This window comes from Pelobates fuscus, chromosome 13 (genome assembly GCF_036172605.1).
Source record: "Pelobates fuscus isolate aPelFus1 chromosome 13, aPelFus1.pri, whole genome shotgun sequence".
NCBI lineage: Eukaryota > Metazoa > Chordata > Amphibia > Anura > Pelobatidae > Pelobates > Pelobates fuscus.
In genome coordinates this window covers 93,930,820-93,952,371 of record NC_086329.1, presented here as the reverse complement: position 1 = coordinate 93,952,371, position 21,552 = coordinate 93,930,820, and the positions used below count along the sequence as shown (strand labels likewise).

The window sequence follows — 21,552 nt, the reverse complement described above, 5'->3', positions numbered from 1 at the left end:
GTGCAGTGATGTGCGTTTTTAATAAATAACAAGCACCAGGGAAATGGTAAAAAAACTACTGCATCAATTTTTATACATGTCCCCCAAAAATTATTTTGCAGTTGAACTATTTTGACCATAAGTTTGAAATTCACTTTTAATTCTCACTGAATAACCCTGTATAAGTGGTGTGTTACTGAAATTGTCGAATAATGTGAAATTGTACGTTATTCTGTATGAACCTGAGCTTTGGGTGCTAGGGAATCCTAGCAGTTTGTGTGAAACCACTTGAAAACAGTTTGACAAAAACTGGAGTAATTGCTTTATAAACAACTACAAAGAGCTGCAGTGTCCCTTTAATGACGTCTGAATTGTGAAGCTTTGCATTGTCAACTTAGAAATAGGAGGAGGAGAAAGAGGCTTAGGTAGTGACGAGGCCCATCCCGCTTGGTAGGCCAGTCCCTCTGTTACAGGTTAAACAAGTTAGCAGTTCAGGTGACTACAGCTCAGCACCGAAGGACTTTACAAAGCACTGTCCTATCTGATAGGAAAAAGCACTGGACACAGGGCACAGGACATTGGTACGTAACCCTGCTTAACATTACTTTCATTTAAAAGTAACAAAACAATAAGTAGCAAACAACACATCCATGTACCTTTAAGCCTACGTAGACGTATTTCTTAGTTATTATACATGTGAGGGAAGAGCAAAGGGTGTCTATCAGAGTGTGAGGGCATTAATGCTAATATTAGGGGTAAAGAGACTGGCTTATGTTAATATCTGATGTTATCAGAAAGTGATGGTGGTGGTGGTAAATGTCCATGTAACCTATTTCTAAAAGGGCTCATGAATTCCTGTGATCAGTCAGCCTATATGTTTACACAGATCTTTAGCCCAACTGGAGTTACTACTAAGACCAGAGGTATTTAAATAGTGTAACTCAAGTTCAACTACAACTCCCATGAATCCTTGCCAGGCAAGAACGCAAAAAGTAGCCCGTAAAAATCCACGGAAATAGTAGTTTGTTAGCATAGTAGCCAAGGGTCTTGTATAGGAATACCCTTGGCCTAGAATTAATTTATCAACAGATTAATAAAATTGTGACATTTGTCAATAATAAGGAAACACTAATATGGTAGGGGTGTTTGTGTGTGTGTGTGTGTGTGTGTGTGTGTATGTATATACATACACACACATCTACCATATTAGTGAAAAAGAGGCAAATTTTTTTTTCCAAGTAATTGTGTAACATGAGAATACGTGTTGGGTGAATATTTACAAATTTGGGATTAAGTGGTTAATGAACCACATCGCGAATCCTACCTCCCTGTCAGGTAACGCTGCTATTTACATTCAGTCTGTAAAACCATTGTTTAGCAGTTGGGGTGAGAGTTGGTTTATTGAACAGAAAATCAATCTATTTGCCCAGCTCCCAGAAGTATCAGTTGAGGCTGTAATGGAAAAAAGAGAACACTTTTAAATGTATCTAACCCTCTCTCACCCGGACACTGTTAAACATAGTCTCTAGAACTGTATACATGCTACAATAGATATGTTCTATATTATAGCTTTATTATATTATAGACTTTTAAATTGAGTTAAATTTTTTTTCCGAATGTTGGGAGTGGTGTGACATATTAAGGCGTATGAGGAATTTTGTGAACCCAGTGCAAAATGCCAAACATGTGAGCAATATATTATGGCTTGCATCCAAGGGGTTAACAGACTGACACTAACCGCCTGTCAGGGTTACTCTCTAAATGAAAATACAAAGTGAATCTCAAATAAAAGGTCAAATAACGTTTAACGATTATTTTTGTTTTAAATATTAAAATATCAAATATAAAAAAAATCTGGATATTAAATGTTTTAAATTATATATAAATTTATAATTATATATCTATATAAAAGCAAGGCCTATAATTAAATGAATGATTTCTATTTAAAATTACTACTGAAAAGATTGTTTCATAGCTACATACGAAATTTCACAGGGAAGTGAAACTAAAGTTTTGCCTTGATAATTAAGGGGACGGACATATTATTATTATTTTTTATTATTTATATAGCACCAGCAAATTCCATAGCGCTATACAACATATCTAAATATGCAAATCCCCCTTCCTCCATCTTTTTGTCAATAACACAATAATGAATTTGAATAAGCAGTGTAACATTAGCAAGTGCGTGTTAATTGGAAGCTAAACAAATCATTTCCTTTTGAGCAAAGATGTCTGTAAAAGGGAAAAATGCATGACGCAAGGCAGCCGCCATGATTGAGATGTAGCCTCAGAATGTACATTTCCACTTAAAAAAAAAAAACTGTTTGCCATGAATAAAGATGGTTCCCTGTAAGAATTTTAGGTGTTAATATTTCAATGTCCTGATAAAATATTCCTTCTGAAGCAGCAGGCACTGTCTGGCAGACTGGGGGGAAGGAATTGGTATTTGCACCAACTCTTCTGAGCAATTTAATTTAGCTATATAGGCATGACTGTCCAAAGGATAATGTATTCCCCCAGTTGCAAGGATACACAAGATGAGCCAAATACACATTAGATGTGTACGTTAAGGAACACTATGGTGCCAGGAATGCAAACATATCCCTGACACTATAGTTGTAAAAGCGTTGTTTAGGTGTCCAGCCCCCCTGGTGTGCGAATTAAAAGGTATTTTGCTCACCTTATTCCCAGCGCCGCACTAGTCTTGTCGGGGCTGGCTCCACCTCCTTGGTTGAGATCATCAAATTTGACCATCTCAGCCAATCCAATGCTTTTTCGCAGGGAAGCATTATGAGGCTTTTGTGTTGCACCAATCAATGCATCTCTATAGGGAACGTTCAGCGCCTGCATACGAAGTGTGGAGACGCTGAACGTCAGTGCTCTACAGTGTGCAGCACTGATCCAGGAAATACCTCTAGTGGCTGTCTGAGTGACTACCGCTAGAGGTTTTCCTAGGCAGTAATGTAAACAATGCATTTTCTCTGAAAAGGCAGTGTTTACATTAAAAAGCCTGCAGAGGCATACTATACACACCAGAACAACTACATTAAAGGGTCTTTATAGGCACCCAGACCACTTCATCTCATTGCCCTTAGTCCTGCAATGTAAAACGTTTTTAGGTTTTGAGAAACTGCAATGTTTACATTGCAGACCTAATACTGCCTCTAGTGGCTGTCTAGCAGATAGTCAGTAGAGGCGCTTCCTGCTTGCTAGGCGGCTTTTGGTTTCCTAACTGATGCTGGAAATCCTCACGCTCTGCAGTTAAATGCACATAGGAGGAGTCGGAGCATCCCCCCAGCGCCGACGGACATAGGTGCTGAAATCGTGTAAGGTTTTTATTACTAACACTATAGTAGTTATTCTGGTGACTATATTGTCCCTTTTAAATATATCTGGTGTGGTACAAACATGAATTATCTACCCTACAGGTCCAAATAGGACGCTCTTGCGTAGTATACGCCATATTTAGAAGAAATTCATTGAACTAGTAGAAACCACCACGATTAATTTAAAGATATTATTTGGCAGTTTGCGAATTCCAACTGTTGGGCAGCATTTTGCATTTACTTTCTAAAACCACCTGAGTCTTATAGATAGCTGAGAATACATGGCTAGGTGACACCCCTTCAGAAATTTAGAACTGTGGGGTAGAGCGAAAAATAGAATGCAAGCTCTTTATGGTAGAATGTACGGGGGATAACCATTCTCATTTTGAATTCCACTTTCAACTTTGCTTTCAAAAGCTCCCATTCTATTTTATACCATTCAGTCTGTCCCCAAGAGCTTCTAATATTTAAACCCCATGGGCGGTCTTCAAGAGCTTTCATTCTATTTTATACCCCACAGACTGTTTGTCTATTTTTCTATTAGCAGTAAAACAAAGCACAACCGTACTATAATAATAGTGTCATGTGGTCCTTTAATCACATAATACTCTGTTTATAGATATGAAACACATTGAGGAATGAATGCCATGAATGATATATTTATTTGTATGCTTCTTGTTTCAATTATGCCTTGTTAAGCTGTACATTTAGCTAACATTAATACCCACACAGTGGTTTCATCATAAAGGTGTGGAGCTTTAATACGTCTTCCCAGAACTAATAACACCTTTATATTTTTTTAAGGTTAAACAATTTCCTGAATGAGTGGGGTGTGTCGGGATAGGTGTAGGCCTCAGCCATATGAAACCATCAATCATGGTTTGAAGCTTCATAATACACTCAATAGACTGGCAGGAAGGACTACGAGCGAGAAAGATGGGTGCTAGTTGGATATTCTCTGACTGAGGGTAATGAGAGTTAAAGTAAACGGGGGTTACAAACTACAAGTGGAGCAATCTCTATGGAAACCAATGGAATGTTTCTGCTGATTTAATTATTAATTATTCCATAGAATTGCTCTTTTTACATTTTCCAATTTATTTAGTTTTTATTTTTATTTTTTTGTGTGGGAAGCTGCAGTGAGCGTGCTGCTTAGATAGTGTGGGGATATACAGTGAGCGTGCTGCTCAGGTAGTGTGGGTTATAGGAGGTGTGGGAAGCTGCAGTGAGCGTGCTGCTTAGATAGTGTGGGGATATACAGTGAGCGTGCTGCTCAGGTAGTGTTGGTTATAGGAGATGTGGGGAGCTGCAGTGAGTGCTGCTCAGGAAGTGTGGGTTATAGTAGGTGTGGGGAGCTGCAGTGAGTGCTGCTCAGGAAGTGTGGGTTATAGGAGGTGTGAGGAGATGCAGAGAGCGTGCTGCTCAGGTAGTGTGGGTTATAGAAGGTGTGGGGAGCTGCAGCGAGTGTGCTGCTCAGGTAGTGTGAGTTAAAGGAGGTGTGGGGAGCTGCAGTGAGCATGCTGCTCAGGTAGTGTGTGTTAAAGGAGGTGTGGGAAGCTGGACTGAGCGTGCTGCTCAGTTAGTGTGTGTTATAGGAGGTGTGGGAAGCTGGAGTGAGCATGCTGCTCAGGTAGTGTGTGTTATAGGAGGTGTGGGGAGCTGCAGTGGGTGTTCTGCTCAGGTAGTGTGTGTTATAGGAGGTGTGGGGAGCTGCAGTGGGTGTTCTGCTCAGGTAGTGTGGGCTATAGGAGGTGTGGGGAGATGCAGTGAGTGTGCTGCTCAGGTAGTGTGGGTTATAGGAGGTGTGGGAAGCTGGAGTGAGCATGCTGCTCAGGTAGTGTGTGTTATAGGAGGTGTGGGGAGCTGCAGTGGGTGTTCTGCTCAGGTAGTGTGTGTTATAGGAGGTGTGGGGAGCTGCAGTGGGTGTTCTGCTCAGGTAGTGTGGGCTATAGGAGGTGTGGGGAGATGCAGTGAGTGTGCTGCTCAGGTACTGTACTGCACTGGTAAGGTTACTATTCACTGAATGGTAACCTTACTGCAGGCAAAGCCACAGTAAGGTTCACAATTCACTTTATTAACCCATTTGGCTATTTACAAAAGACAAACTTGGTTATTTAACCCCTTAAGGACCAAACTTCTGGAATAAAAGGGAATCATGACATGTCACACATGTCATGTGTCCTTAAGGGGTTAAATAGAATTTGTACTTCCATTGCAACTGAATTGTAGACAAATTGCATTCACTTGGTTGTTCCAATTCCTCTACTACAGACCAGGGGAATTGCCTCCCCAAACCTACATCTTATTAATTCTATCGTAAATTCCCCTTAAAGGGACACTTTAGGCACCCAGACCATTTCAGCTCATTAAAGGGACACTGTAGGCACCCAGACCACTTCTGCCCATTGGAGTGGTCTGGGTGCCAACTCCCACTACCCTTAACCCTGCAACTGTAATTATTGCAGGTTTTTTTTCAACTGCAATAATTACCTTGCAGGGTTAAGTCCTCCCCTAGTGGCTGTCTATTAGACAGCCACTAGAGGGAACTTCCTGCTCTATAGCACAGGTTTTCTGTGCTAGAGCGTCGCTGGACATCCTCACGCTGTGTGAGGACCTCCAGCGTCGCTTAATTCCCCATAGGAAAGCATTGAAAATCGCTTTCAATGCTTTCCTATGGGGTGCGCTAATGCGCATGCACGGCATTGCCGCGCAAGCGCATTAGGTCTCCTCGGCCGGTGGGCGGGATCAGTCTCGCCCACCGGCCAACGTAGGCAGAAGGTGGAGCGGCGGGGGAGGAGCAGGCAGCGACGTGGGACATGTCGCTGCCTCAGGTTAGTCACTGAAGGGGTTTTCACCCCTTCAGTAACCAGGGATGGGGGGGTGGGAGGGAGAGGAATCCTGCAGTGCCAGGAAAACTGATTGTTTTCCTGGCACTGGAGATTCACTTTAAAGTAGTCTGGGTGCATATTTCCAGGTCCCTTAAACCAGCAAAGGTAATTATTGCAGTTTTTTTAGAGTGACTTCAGGGTAGTTAGGCGGCTTTTGATCTCCTAACCGACACTGGTCATCCTCACGCTATGCATGACGACATCCAGCTTCACCCAAATCTCCATAAGAAAGCATTATATAATAAGTGCGAGCGCTCCCACTGCCACGCATGCTGACGTCGGCGAGGGAGCAGCGGAGGCGAACCCAAACCTTGTCTCTCACACTAGTGGAATTGTTTAGTTGTCTGTAACACAGAAAATCCAGTTCAATTTGGCAGAGCCAGTGAGCACTATGGTGTTAGGAATACAACGTTGTTTATGTACGTTACATCTCCAGTCTGATATACGATTTCTGGTTTGTTTGTTTTTTGAATGATGAGATTCCACTACACTAGCATACGCATTGTTGCTGCTTATTTAATTAGTTGTTCATACATTAATTCCTATTCCATTTATTTAATCAGCAGGTGAAATGCAAAGAACATAACAGAACAGGGAATGACTGAGACCTGTAAACTGGTCACTCACAATAGCTGGTTTCTACAATTTAGAGAAAACCTCTACAGTTTCACATGGTTGCTCCAGATAACTCCCAAAAAACAGAGAATATGGAAAAAAAAGCATTAGAAACCGTAATTAGTGCTGGAGTGTCCACCCAACCAAACATAAGTTTAGCTGAGGCCAATTTGACCATGTCTTCAGATGAACCTTCATCACCTGCACCCAGACTTCCAAGACGAAGTGCTTCAGGCAAAGCACATCCTCAAACTTCTGGAAAGTTGGAGACACCAGACCTTCAAAAGAAGTCAAAGACAGCTGGCTTTTGTGATGTTGATTTGACGATGGAACCTGAACCAAAGGGTCTAGAAGATGTAAAAAATACAGATTCAATTCAGATGGAATGTGAGCTTGAACCTCAGAAGAAAAGCAAACATTTTACAAATGGTTTTGCAGACAGTACAAAAGAACTCATACTTTGTGACAACGAACAACACAAAACTGGGCATGGTGGCCAAGTAATGCAACTGGTGAATCTCAAGAACACCAGTGATGAACACTGCAGGAAAAATGGTGGCACTTGCCTTTGCCAAGAATGTGTACAAAACTATTGTGCTAATAACGTCCAACAACCAGAGAAGGAAGAGGGTGAACAGGCTGTGGACTTATCGTGTACAGACAATAACTCTTTGAAGTCTAACATGGACAGGAGTAGAAGTGGCTCAGAGAGGTCACAGTGCGCTAACTCATCAGAAGGAGAAAATATGAGTAGCAAGTATGAAGACACCCAGGTAACTTTGCTCTATCCTGATAAGAGCAAGCCGCCGGACAGTATCACAAGACTGAGCAATGCAGGACTCTACGAGCCTAGTGAAGACCAAACAAAAATGAGTAAGACAAAGAACTGTGAAGAAAAGAAAGATGTTGGTCCACAAACTGTGTACCCTAATGTCTGTGTCCAACGTCAGTGTTCAGAGAACAACACTAAGCAGTTCCACTGTGTAAAGGTGGATGTTGACAAAGGAGAACATGAGCAAGTGCCATTACTGGAATCCCACCAATCTACAGTGGAAACTATTTACAATGGACAAGATTGTTTCAAGTGCAAGAGCAGCTGTGTGAAAATTGTGATGTCCTTCCTTTTCTCCGTTCTTATTTTCCCAGCTTTCCTGTATGTGACATACCGTTGGCTGCCTTTTGATGCCCCAAAGATGCCAGACATTCCCACAAGGCTCGTCTACACTTTGCGGTGTGGAGCTTTTGCCTCTTTTCCCATTGTTTTGGGTAAGCATCAATTATAAAACAAAATGTTTTGGGGAATTCAGATTCCTTGTCCCAGGACGAACATGGTTTCTTAATTTCAAGCACTTACATGTAATGAGTTAGTACATAACTAATATTTAATTCAGCTTCCTCATTTAAAACACAGGCTTATTCTGAGTCAGTCTATCACACCATAAATATGTTAAATGTTTTCTTAAATAGCATGTTGACTTCTAAACATGGTGGGCTCGTTACGTGAGGCTTTTGCCAGTAAAGGCAAAAGAGCAATATCACCAAAGTAGCCCGACATCATAACAAACAAGTGAAAAGGTGGCGAGATAAAATGCGGAGAATGGTAATTGTAAAGCATAGCTTTGGTTTTTAAAGTTGCTTCTTTCATTTTAGGTGTTATGATCCATGGAATATCTCGCACCTGCGTCTCCTCCTTTGATCCATTTAAACCACAAGAGAGGGAAGTGAAAATTCACAGACGTTTTGTGAAGCAGAGCACCTTTCTGTTTGTTCTATACTTCTTTAACCTGTCTGTCTTGGCCACGTATCTGCCTCAGGATTATCTGAAGTGTATTCCACTCCTGACTGGCCTCTTTGCTCTGTCTCAGTAAGTGATGTTTTTATGGATAGACGTGTCCAGCATTAAAGGGATACTTTTTGTCAAATGCTTACATTTGGCTTAGCCAAATGGCAACTAGAAAAACTTCCTTCTTCAAATCTTTAGATTTCCAAAGGACTTCATGTTTAATGTTATCACACACAGCAGGAAGACGCGGAACATAGCTAATGCTTCTCTATGAGAAGCATGAAATTGGGTAGTGGTCATCAATCCTGGTGACTTCACTGTGCCGCAGAGCAACATGTCATAGCACCAAAACCACTAGAGTGCACTGTAAAGATTACGGTTTCAGGACTATATGGCATCGCACCATTTAGTAACCGTTTGACTTCTTACCTTGGGTCCACCGCGTGCTACTCCATATCTGTGCTCTGCCAGGAAAGCAGGAAGTTCTAGTGCAGGGCAAGCTCATTTGCTTAATGGAGGGGCAGGCAACCTTCGCGAACTCCATATGTTGTGGACTACATCTTCCTTGATGCTTTTCAGCATTATGGCTGTAAGAGCCCTATGGGAGATGTATTTCAAAACATCTGAAATGCCAAATTTTGCCTAACCCTGGATTGCTCTGTCAATGAGCTAGGCCCTGTACTGCTGGCTTAGTTCAATGAAGAAAGTTTCCAGCATAGACAAGATGTGGTTTGGCCACTGGTAGACCGCATGTAAGTAGCCAAACCTTTACTAAATGGTTTGACTCTTTACATTTGGGCTCCTATCTACTTGAGAAATAGTGACCATGGTGCTTGAAGTGTCCCTTTAAATCTCTTTTGATGTTGAGATCTTCCAAAGCAGGTCAACAAAGCCTGGTGTTCACTTTATATGTTCTCAAAATCAGCTTGCTACTGTGAAGTATCGCTGTACCCCCGTCATTTTGGCCACACTGATGCATATTAACAAAATACTGTATCTTTTATAGAAATTGTATTAGAAAGCAGATTTTTTTAATATAACCTTCAAATGTGTTTTATTTCCAGTTATTTAGTACATGTCTGCTACTTAAATATCTGTGACTTGTGCGTGCTTCCTCTCTGATTAGAAACTTCAGCTGGATCTAATTTCATGTTTGGACATAATTCGCATGGAGGGCACACCGTGCAAAAACTGTCAATAATCACATACAATGAAATAATAAATGAATAAACTAGGGAAAGGTGTTCTCTCGCAACCCCCGGTGCCCATGGGGTTCATCAAAGAGGAACAAGCTCTATAAAGAAAATAAATCTTTATTACAATCCTGCTAAAATATCTATCTATCTATCTATGTATTTATGGCATGGAAGAAAATGGAAACCAGCTGCATATCAAAATACACTGGCTAAACCACTTTATGAGAAGGTATGGCTGGCACCAAAATGAATACCCCCACCCTCTTTTGGCCACGAGCTTTTCTTCTGGTTATCAGAAAATTACATGCTCCACACCTAAAAGACATGTGCTATGATTTCATGTGAAAGCTGATTGTTTGAAGCTGTGATTGGTTGAGGAGCAACCAATGCCCTCCACTTTGTTCTTGGAATTCCCCATTCCTCCAACAAGCCAGTTGTCCTATGTATATTGTCCCGCAATCTGTTAACTCTCTCTTTCCCCGTGGAATTGGCCACACTGGAAAACCAATCACCCTGCCATCGAATTACCGTCAAATTCCACAAAGCTTAGTGTGTGACTACATAGTGAACACCCTGTAATGCCACAGTTAGAGGTGCGCCGTATTTACTGCCCACAATGCCATGGCACAGCAGTAAAGACTCGCAAGCCCCGAAATCAATAGCAAAAAAAATTGATTTACAAATGAACACTATACCTTTCCTGTAGGTTTGGAGATGAATATGAGTGGATATCTATTTTTTTCATGATAGATTGAATTTTAGGGGACAAAATGTTAAAGATAAAACTATTCAAAAAGTTATATTTGTAAATTGACAATGTTATCATCAGCGATGCCTTACATTCCTTATTTTGTACCATTTTTTTTCAGGCTGATTTACTGGTTGTCCTTCGCGGTGGGAAGATCGTTCCGGGGTTTTGGATACGGCATGACCTTTTTGCCTATGCTGGTAATGATGCTGTGTAACCTATACTTCATGTTCATTGTGGAGCCAGAGAAAATGCTTTTCTACGGGGCACCAAAGGAGTCCACCAAAACTGGACAAAATAAGTGAACTTGGCCAGAGAAAAACCTCCTAGTTTAATTTTGGAATGCGTAACACTTGTTAAATTACCTATGATAACTGAGCTAGCCATTTAAAACTCTTCTCTCATGCCACAATCAGACACGTGCATTTCAAGCTGTGATTGGTTGAGGAGCATCATGAAGACTTGCCTTCCATCTTTGTTATTGGAATTTCCCATTCCCCCAACAAGCTGGTTATCCTATGTATATAATCGTGCAATCTGTTAACTCTGTCTCTGCCCCATGGAATTAGCCACACTGGAAAATCTGGAAATAAAAGTACAGAAATCACAGCGTTACATCCTTCCCCAAACCAGGTATTTGTACAAATTATTTATAGTATAAGGCAGAGCGAGATCTTTTCTGTGATTAAAGCCTCTTTTCTTTGTACAAAAAAGTGAGATGTTTATGTTGTAAATAAAATTATGTTTATCTCTGAAATCTATGCCTACTCTTTCATGCTGAGCTGCTAATGATCTATATTGGGGTCTGTGGGCATTCAGTAACCCTATATATATTTAACGTGACTTGTGATTTTAAGAAGTGACTATAACGCTCACCAATATATTCACTAAAGTGTAAATTCTCAGGAAGTAAAGGGACATTCCACTGCCCAAAATAAAATATATGTGTGTGTATATATATATATTTTCATTTATATATTTTAGTGACAGAGTAGTTGGGGGCTTGATTGAGTAGTCTACTTTTTTCCTGTTTGGCCTACAATATGCAAATCCCCCCCCCGCCAGTTTCTGAAAATTTGAATAATCCTGGAAGAAAAGATGGGATTGTTCACTGAACCAAGGACCGCAGATCTACAAGGAAATCTGACGTTTTTGTTTCATCAAAACATGTTCTGAAAAATTGAGCAATTTCCTTAGAAACCAATGGAATCGTCAAGCACATTTCTTTAGTGACTGCTCGCTCAACTATTACAACTTTGCATCACTTTTTGGAGCACATTACTTTGGTAAGGAGAGAAGGAGAGAAGCACCCTGACAAGCTGGAAATGTGGTGGTAGGTGTTTTTATACCTTAGCTTTGTAGCCAGAAACATGAACAATAATCTGTGACATCTTAATAGATAAACGGTTACATATTAAAAATAACGTTAAAAGAGAACAACGACTTACTTTAAACAGAATTATTTCTGATTTCCAGGGTATCAAATGGTGTTCTTTAATAATGTCATAAGATACCACACAGATAATAAATTAGGCCGACTAATAATTATGTGCATTCAGGAATGGCATGAGCCAACTGTTAAAACCTTACTAATATTAATGCCAAATGAATTCAACAGTAGCTATGTTAGATCAAATGGTGAGTCAGGCAGGTACAGACGACAATAGGGGAAATTATACAGGAAGTGCAATATGAGTCGGAGGCTAATTAACGACAGTATTTTGTGCAATTGAGGCCAGGATATAATTACAGCTTATGAGTAAAGGCACACAACGTTTTATTAACTGTACTGTAGCAGAAAGTGGTATTGTGGATCCCTTAGGAGAGGTCGGGCATAAACCTACAAACCTCCCAAGGATGGTTAATAAAAGCACCTGGCAGAAGGTCCTTTGCATTAACGTAGTCAAATCGAGGTCCAGGATATCATAAAGAAGAAACAAAATCAAATGAGGGGACCAGAGATATCAAAGTCAAACCAATGCACATTAGTCATAGGAAACTTCTCAACAGCGAAATAAGCTTGTAAGTGTATAGTGGGAAGAAAGTGAAGGGTTTTTGTCAATTATTTAGGCCTAATCCCAGATGTTTTGTATGTACTATGGATCATGGCAAGTGTGCCTTTGGTTGTTATCTGAGAGCATGCAGTATCACCGAAGGACACTTGTGCAATGTGGTGCAGGTTGAGAAGGGGCAGTAAATAAGGGTCTGACATCACCATAGTGGCAGCCAAGTCTCCTAGGGTCCACCATGGTGATGCCATTGAGAGTGCCTATAACACAGGTATCAAAACAGGAAGTTACAGAACAGGTCATGAGCCCATTCACAAGATGCCTGATTACTTTATCTGTGAAATGCATGACTTAATGAATTTTAGGGCTTTATCTTTTTGCCTTTAAGATAGCACCTTAAGGTTTGATATGATGTATACTTATGTCATTGGCCCTTAAGGAGTTATAGCAATGTTACTGCCCATTAGTGATGTCCCGAACGGTTCTTTGGCGAATAGTTCCTGGCGAACATAGTGTGTTCACGTTCACCACGGACGGCGAACATATGCGATGTTCGGTCCGCCCCCTATTTTTTTTTGTGGTCTTTCAGACAAATTTACTAATACTAAGTAAAAATTACTTAGTGTTAGTAAATTGTGCCCCTACTCGCAATACCGCGCGTAGGGGCATGTCTATTAAACAGTGAGCAGCCTGTGGCTGCTCTCTGTTAAAAAAAAAAAAAAAAAAAGGGTCCCCCTCCCTGAGCGGGTGGGGGCCCTAAAGTAAAAAAAGGGGGGAGGACCTATTGTCCTCCCCCTGGCCCCCACCCCTGAACAGTACAGGGTCCACATGGAGCTAGAATTTACAGCAATTGCTGTTTAAAACAGGGCTTGGGCTGACTTCCGGTGCGGATGGCTGCTTTCTGTTAGAGCTCCGTACCGGCAGGCATCCAAAGCATTGACAACAGCAAGTATACCCGACAAACTTATTCCCCACTCGGCCCACAACATTCCCACAACGGCCCCGGACCGACCTGACATGGGAGGGGGAAAGAAATCCAAACATGGCGCGGAGGTGGCGCCGATATTCCGCGCCCGCAGGGCAGAGAGCTCCACACGCGGGGAAGATGGCCGCGATGAGGATTCTGACTCCGCGGCAAGTGACACAAGCCGCATGGCAGCCACAACACCCCTCACAAGGGACGACCTCCGGCACCTGCTCCAGGAGATTAAAACCAACATGGCTGCTGAGTTCACCAGGCACCTTGCACCTATCACTGAACGATCTGACGCACAGAACCACTGCCATTGAGGATCAATTGGACCGTACCTCCTCGCGGACACAGACAAATGAGACCGCCATTGCTGCCCTACAAGAGCAGGTGCACCAGCTGGAAGAGGCCCAAGAAGACCTCAATAACCGTTCCCGCCGTAATAATATACGGATTCGAGGGGTACCAGAGTCAGTGGGTATTGACACACTAGCATCCACGCTGCGAGAACTGTTCTGCGGCCTGCTACCCGAAGCCTCACCAGCCGAACTCCTGCTAGACAGGGCACACAGGGCTCTCAAGGCCCCCCTCCCCAATGCAGCCCAGCCCAGGGACATTATTATCCGCATGCATTACTTCCACATCAAGGAAGCACTCATGAGAGTGGCCAGAGACACCCCGCTACAGATAGAGGGACATCAGGTATCCTTCTACCAAGACTTAGCCCCGAGCACTCTGCGCAAAAGGAGGGAACTGAGGCCCCTCACCCTGGAACTGGCCAGAAGACACATAAGGTACACCTGGGGCCACCCCTTTAAGCTGCAAGTCAGACAAAATGACAGAACCCACACCTTGCACAATATCTCGGAAGCCACTGAATTCGCAGAACGCCTGGGTCTACCCGCCATCGACTTCTCTGCAGAACCGACAGACAGGCGACCCATTGGAAGAACAGCACCCAGAGGCCCAGAGGCCCACACCCAAACCCGATGGGAAGCCCAGCGCCCAGAGGATCTCGCCCCCCAACCACCAACTAACCACGATCAAAAGCAAGCGGCACCAGGGAACAGACTACCACTTCCGCCATAATCCTCACCAGCGACAAGCCACCAGGACAGCATGAAACACATCCTTGAGACTGCCGAAGCTACGGACTCACTCACCAGAAGACCGCACTCTGCCCGACCGATTGCCGACAAGAACCAGATAAGATATGACTTTCTCCTGTACATGTATACTCAGCCCTTGCTCCCATGACAGACTTAAGGGACACGATAGAATACCGGTTTCGGCCTTAGCCGTATCAAAATGTACCAATAGGGGAGCCGGAATGGCCCCGTTAGGCCTACCCCAGACTTCCCGCGAGCAACACTGACCCCCAAACTAGGGCCTCCCCGCTCCGATAGCCCTGATTACTCCCCACCCTCCCCCCCCCCACCACACAACAAAAATAAATAAATAAATAAAAAAAAAAAACAACAAAAAAAAAATGAACAAAAAAATGAACAAAAAAAAAAAAAACAAACCCCACAAATTGCATACAAAATTTATATATATGTTACCGCTACGAGAATCATGATTGCCTAACCCTCTAGCACAGATCCTCACCTACAACCGAGGAAGTCCGTACAGGCACGGGCCACTACCCACGCTGTATCTATACCCCTCTGGCAGCATCACTAGGAACAGGTGGAGTAGGGGACGCCCAAGCATAGCTAGGCAAGCGACTCTCCGCCGCCCCTGTGGGGGGGGGGGACGCGCGAGACACGCAGGCAATTCAGGACCCACACCCACCCCACTACGTCCCATACGCACTAGACGCTACCCCGCATGCTACCAGTGGAGCGCACCCAGGGAACCCATCGCCAAAAGATCAGGCATCCCCTTCTCCCCATGCTCGCAACCCCGCACAAGGCCCCTTAGAGAATGGGACTCTCAGTGTATATGAAGCTAATCTGCATTACGGTACATTCAAGCTGTTGATGTTATGCATGCCAAGTTTTAACTGTTTTAACTGTTATATGTTTTATTCTATGTGACGCTCCCTCCCCTCTGGACTTAGCAAAGGCTACATGGAAGACAGGACCCACAGACACACAAAGGGCGACACGGACAGCTAACCCGATCGACATCTCTGGGATGCTGTACCAACTACACCACGACCTAACGGCAATGACCTACGACGATCACGACTCCGTACGAGGTGAAACACCACAGGCCTGACGGAACCACCAGTGACATGGACCGACCAATACACATCAAGGTATACACACCACCAGCCTCTATGCCTGCCGGCGACTCTGTTAGAGAGACCGCCAACCCCTGACGACACAACACCACCCGGGTACGAATACCCACGGAGCGGTTAGACGCTCACCCCCGTTTACTACTGGCCACACTATAAGCCCAGTAGCTCATCCCCTCTGACTTCTCGTCTACACTCTCCTGACCCCACCGACCTTTCCTCCCCGCCTCCCCCCCCCCGCCTCCCCCCCCCTCTCCCCCTCCGGGAATAGAGCGCTAGAGCCCCCCCACTTCTTCCTCCCTCTCCCCCTCCCTCAGCCTTGCAGCCTTGGACCGCCCGGGCGCGGGCCCCTCGTCCACTTACACTCCCTACACAGCTACCGCTCAGGAGCGCCACTAGACCAATGCCCACACACCTACGCTGCGTATCCATTAACGCAAAAGGCCTGAACTCTCCCACCAAACGACACAGCATACTCAGATGGGCACACAAGCAAAACATAGACATCCTACTTATCCAGGAAACCCATTTCACAACCCAACGAATCTTTCCCTTAACGAATAGATACTACACGAAAAGTTATATGGCTCCCTCCCCGGACTCCAAAACCAAAGGAGTCGCCATTCTACTAAAAGCCAATTGCCCCCTCTCCGATATAGTATGCAACAGGGACCCGCAGGGACGCTACGTCACGATACAAGGGAGGGTGGGCACCACGGTCTATGCCTTCTCCTCAGTTTACGCACCTACAACACCAGATACGTCATTTTGGCAACAATTAACAACACACTTCAACACCTATTCTACTGCACGCCTCATCATAGGAGGAGACTGCAATGCAGTCCACACCCCGGCCATAGACAGGACGCATCCCCATACCACGCGCACCCGTCCATCGCAGAATGACGCCCTATTCTACCAATTCTTAGCATCACAAAACCTGATCGACATTTGGAGAGCGCAACACCCAACGACCAGAGACTATACATTCTACTCCCACCCGCACGGCACGTATTCCCGCATAGACCATTTCCTTGTGACCCCTAACCTGGTGCCCCAGGTCACCAAATCAGAAATAGGCTCCATATCATGGTCAGACCATGCAGAGATTGCGATCACCCTGACCCTACCGACCATCCACAAACACTGGACGTGGAGACTAAACCCACTCCTCTTACATGACGACCTAATCAAAGACAAAATTACAAAAGAGTTAAAAGACTACTTCGATCTTAACACACGGGCAGACACCGCACCCGCGACTATATGGGCCGCACACAAAACGGTCATCAGGGGCACCCTCATCAGCTTAGCGTCACACCAGAAAAAACGCTCGCAACAGCAAATCACCGACGCGATGACGGAGCTCCGCCACCTAGAAACCCTACACAAAAAGAACCCACACCCCACCACGCTAACCAAACTGACAGCACTTCGGGATTTACTCAAAAGCCTTACACAAAAAGACACCGCTAAAGCCTTGATGTGGCTGAAACGCACATTCTATGAAAAAGGGAACAAGGCGGACACAATGTTGGCCCGCCGCCTCAAACAACGAATCGAAGCCAAACAGATCTCAGCTATACGCACCACAGAAGGAGACACAAGCAATTGCCCAACACGCATAGGTAGTATCTTCCAAGAGTACTACACTGACCTCTACAACCACACCCGACACTCCCAGACTAACCTTGACTCCCTACACGCCCGTATAGATAAATTCCTGAATAACGCATCCCTACCCGCGATGACCCAGGAGGCTAAGGCCTCAATGGGGCAAGAGGTGACGGTGGAAGAGATGGCGTCAGCCCTCGGCTCCTTCAAGCCCAACAAGAGCCCAGGCCCAGATGGCTACTCTGCCTTATATTATAAGGAATTTAGCCCACTACTACTTCCCCACCTGTGCAGGGTATTTAACGCCACACTACGGGGTGAAACCCTCCCACCGGACATGACTGGCGCGAATATCTGCCTCCTGCCCAAGCCCGGGAAGGACCACCTAGAGCCCTCTCACTACAGGCCGATATCTTTACTCAATGTAGACCTTAAACTCATGACTAAGGTTATGGCAAATAGACTGAACCCGTACCTGGGCTCCCTCGTCCACCCAGATCAGGTGGGATTCATCCCCCATAGACAGGCCGCAGACAACACCCGGCGAGCAGTGGACCTTATATGGCTCGCCAAACACAGACAAATCCCAACTGCAGTAATATCACTTGATGCCGAAAAGGCCTTTGACCGCCTAACATGGTCATTTTTACACCGCACCCTAACGCACATAGGATTACCGCCGGAATTCACCTTTTTCTTGCAGGCGATATACCACGCCCCTCAAGGAGCACTCCTGCTACCCCACATACCACCCCCGCGCTTTCCCATCACCAACGGCACGCGTCAGGGATGCCCTTTGTCCCCCCTGCTATTTGCCCTCTCCCTGGAGCCCTTACTCCAGGCAGTGCGAGCCAGCGGGGAGGTGGAGGGGATCACGGTACGGGGGGAGACATTCAAGATCTCGGCGTACGCCGACGATATCCTCCTGACTCTAACCAACCCAGAACACTCCCTAGGGCCCTTCCTAACCATTGTACAGGAATACTCCGACATCTCGGGCTATAAGCTCAATTTAAACAAATCTGAACTCCTCCCTGTACAGCTAGACTCCGCGAGCCTAGAAAAGATGCGCCAAACATTCCCACTTAGGATCTGCCATATGGCTATTTCCTACCTCGGGATCCAATTACCAGCTGACGTCTCCTCCCTATATGCCAAGAACTACACCCCTATACTCCTTAAAGCACATGAAGACCTCATCAAATGGAGGCCCCTGGGGATATCGTGGATGGGACGCGTGACCTCCATTAAAATGAACCTCCTCCCTAGGTTCCTCTATCTCTTCCAAACCCTCCCCATCCCACTACATAAACCAGACTTCAAAGCCCTCCAATCGGCTATTGACACGTTCATATGGAACGGTCGTAGGCCAAGGGTACGTAGGAGCACACTATACGTGCCCAAGAAAACAGGAGGCCTGGGCCTACCGAACTTCTTGCACTACCATACGGCGGCACACCTAGCCCAGATCCAGCAATGGCATATCCCGCCTGGAAAGAAAAGATGGGTGGACCTAGAACACCTGATCTTTGGACGAGACCATCCGTCCCTATACATGTGGACACCCAGACCTCATAGACCCCTACCACCACCGACGGCTCCCGCGATTAACCACGCACTGGACCTGTGGGATAAGACGAGAGACAAATATGACCTCTCCTCTTTCCTATCCCCGATGACCCCAATCTGGAGGAACAAACTGTTTCCCCCAGGCCTCACACCCAAACACTTTGCCAACTTTGAGCAAAGAGATATCTCCAGAATAGGGCACCTCTATCAGGGCACCGAAACCATCCAATTCGCAGACATCCCAGAATCCTCTTCCCTAACAACGTTCAACCATTTCAGGTACATCCAACTGCGTAGCTTCGCGGCTACACCGAGTATCAGGCAAGCGGGGACGGCCCCGCCCACCAAATTCGAACGCGAATGCTCGACCCGCCCAAACAGAAAAGGCCAAATATCAGACCTATACATGACCATCGCCAACCACCCCACACAACGCTCCCTCCCGTACATTTCAGCGTGGGAGAGAGACCTAGGCCCACCAACTGAATCGACGGACTGGTCCGACATCTGGGAGGCAACAGCCTCAGTATCCATATGCGTAACACACTCAGAGCAAGCATATAAAATGCTGTTTCGGTGGTACCTCACACCACAACGCCTGGCCTCCATGCACCAGACACCATCTAACACATGCTGGAAACAATGCGGGGAGACAGGGACATTCCTACACTGCTGGTGGACGTGCCCGAAACTCAGCCCGCTGTGGCAAAGCGCCGCCCAATTAATCACCAAACTGTTACACAAACCGTGCCCGGTGGACCCTTGGGCCCTGTTGCTATCCAAACCCATAGACCCATTCACGAGATCAGAAAACAAACTAATAGCCCGAATCGCACTGGCTACCCGCAGAGCCATCGCGGAACTCTGGTCCACGCCCCGTATCCCACCGCAAGACATGATCACAAGAAAAATAATAGAGAGCTCGCAAATGGACAAATTGACTGCTCAACTCCGAGACACCCCTAAACAATTCCACAAAATATGGGACCCATGGCTAGAGGGGGACACGACCACCCCCTGGTGACATGCACACACAGACAGGGAAACGATCACCACCGTGATTGAAGACTGACCCGCTAACACATCATCACAACACAGGCTCACCACAAAACTCATACTCAACATCGCACACTCTTGGCCCTCCCTGGGTTCGGGCGGGGGAGCACGGCGCCCCGGGCGGTCCACAGGCTGCATCCCCTTCCTATACGCCAACCCACCCAAATAAAGCCACCCGCAGGGACACCAGCCAACCCGCCTAACCCCACCATCCCAACATTCCTTCACACAACCAGATGCAAAGCACACCCACAGAAAAGGGAGACGCACGGATGACCACTATACCAACACACACACTACCGAACCCGCCATGAGAGGACCGTTACTGAGGCCCTACAGATAGAACATAACAGGGACCGCACAAAGCTCTCCACACAAGACGGGAGGCTGACAGACCCGACATCAGGATCTACTACTGGCTTACCCTCCATACGAGTCCCCAACACCCTTACCACTCACCGCCAACTCGACGAACAACCGAGCATACCCAAGGACGCAACTCTGAACAAACCATCCCCAACAGATACGACAGACAAGACCCAACAATGTCCCTTACGGGACAAGACGCTCTAACCCCGACTGGACACACGACTCGTCCAGACCCCCACCCTCCCTAACCTGAATGGCAACCTCTCACCACGACGACACTGGTATGCACAAATACTAGCCCACAACCGAGCAAGAGAGAACGTATTGACTCCTAAAAGCTAATCAATGTCGATATTCCACTGTATACCATTGTACTACAATACTCTTATGTGTACCCTGCGATGGTACAAATCTGTTCGGATGCAAATGTCATTCCCCCACCCCAACCCTTCCCCTCTTTTCTTTTCTGTACCCCCTCTCCCGAATATTGATATGTTTATTCACATACACATAAATCCGATAAATAAAGAATGATTAAAAAAAACAGGGCTTGGGCATATTATGGCTTCCATCTTGTGTAATTTAGGGTAGGGTAAAATTACACTTTGCGAGATGGAAAGTTATAATTGGGACAAGAGCCAGTCTATCTCCTGCCAGCTTCTTTAATTTCTCAACCACACATGTTGCCTAATCTGAATCAGCAGAACATCTAAACATAGTCTGGAAAAATAATGACAAGTGGATGAGGGCAATTAACTCATTGTGTCAGAGGAGGACCTGTTCCTACCAGGCGATTTTGCAGTATATAGTGACCACAGTCTGGGGGTGCTAGATATTCTCTGATTACACAATATGGATCTGTAGGCCAAGACCTCACAAGTGATGGACAATTGAAGTGACTGTCACCTTAAACTTACCTTTCTCCTAATGTTTCTTCTTCTCTTCATCTTTCCAAACGTGTTCTCCTTTTCTACATTTCTGACCTAGTTTTCTTTAAAACTTTTCCTATAATTGGCAATCTTCGCAAAAGGTGGAGATTAAGTCCAGCTCCTTAAGCTCCATTCATTTGTCAAGCGTAGGTAAATAGAAAATTAGATCAGGAAAGAAGAAAAGAACACATTCTGAGTAAGAGTGGAGTGTGAGAGTTGGATACAATAGGAGAAAGTTGTGTTTGAGGTGACA

At 45.2% G+C, this 21,552-nt stretch overlaps 1 protein-coding gene across 1 annotated transcript; it reads left to right on the top strand.

Moving 5' to 3' along the window:
- Nucleotides 1–457: 457 nt before the first annotated feature.
- TMEM79 (transmembrane protein 79) lies at nucleotides 458–11,295 on the top strand. Its single transcript, XM_063440201.1, has 4 exons — nucleotides 458–560; nucleotides 6,760–8,077; nucleotides 8,462–8,675; nucleotides 10,660–11,295. The coding sequence occupies exons 2-4, from the start codon at nucleotides 6,868–6,870 to the stop codon at nucleotides 10,841–10,843; spliced, it is 1,608 nt and encodes a 535-aa protein (XP_063296271.1). The 5' UTR covers nucleotides 458–560; nucleotides 6,760–6,867; the 3' UTR covers nucleotides 10,844–11,295.
- The last annotated feature ends 10,257 nt before the right edge of the window (nucleotides 11,296–21,552 follow it).

What these genes read in the sequence shown, in the direction of transcription:
- TMEM79 (XM_063440201.1), top strand. Translation starts at nt 6,868, where the DNA reads ATGGTTGCTCCAGATAACTCCCAAAAAACAGAGAATATGGAAAAAAAA. An exon ending in CTCTTTTCCCATTGTTTTGG is followed by an intron (nt 8,078 to 8,461) that starts GTAAGCATCAAT and finishes CTTTCATTTTAG; the next exon opens with GTGTTATGATCCATGGAATA. An exon ending in GGCCTCTTTGCTCTGTCTCA is followed by an intron (nt 8,676 to 10,659) that starts GTAAGTGATGTT and finishes ATTTTTTTTCAG; the next exon opens with GCTGATTTACTGGTTGTCCT.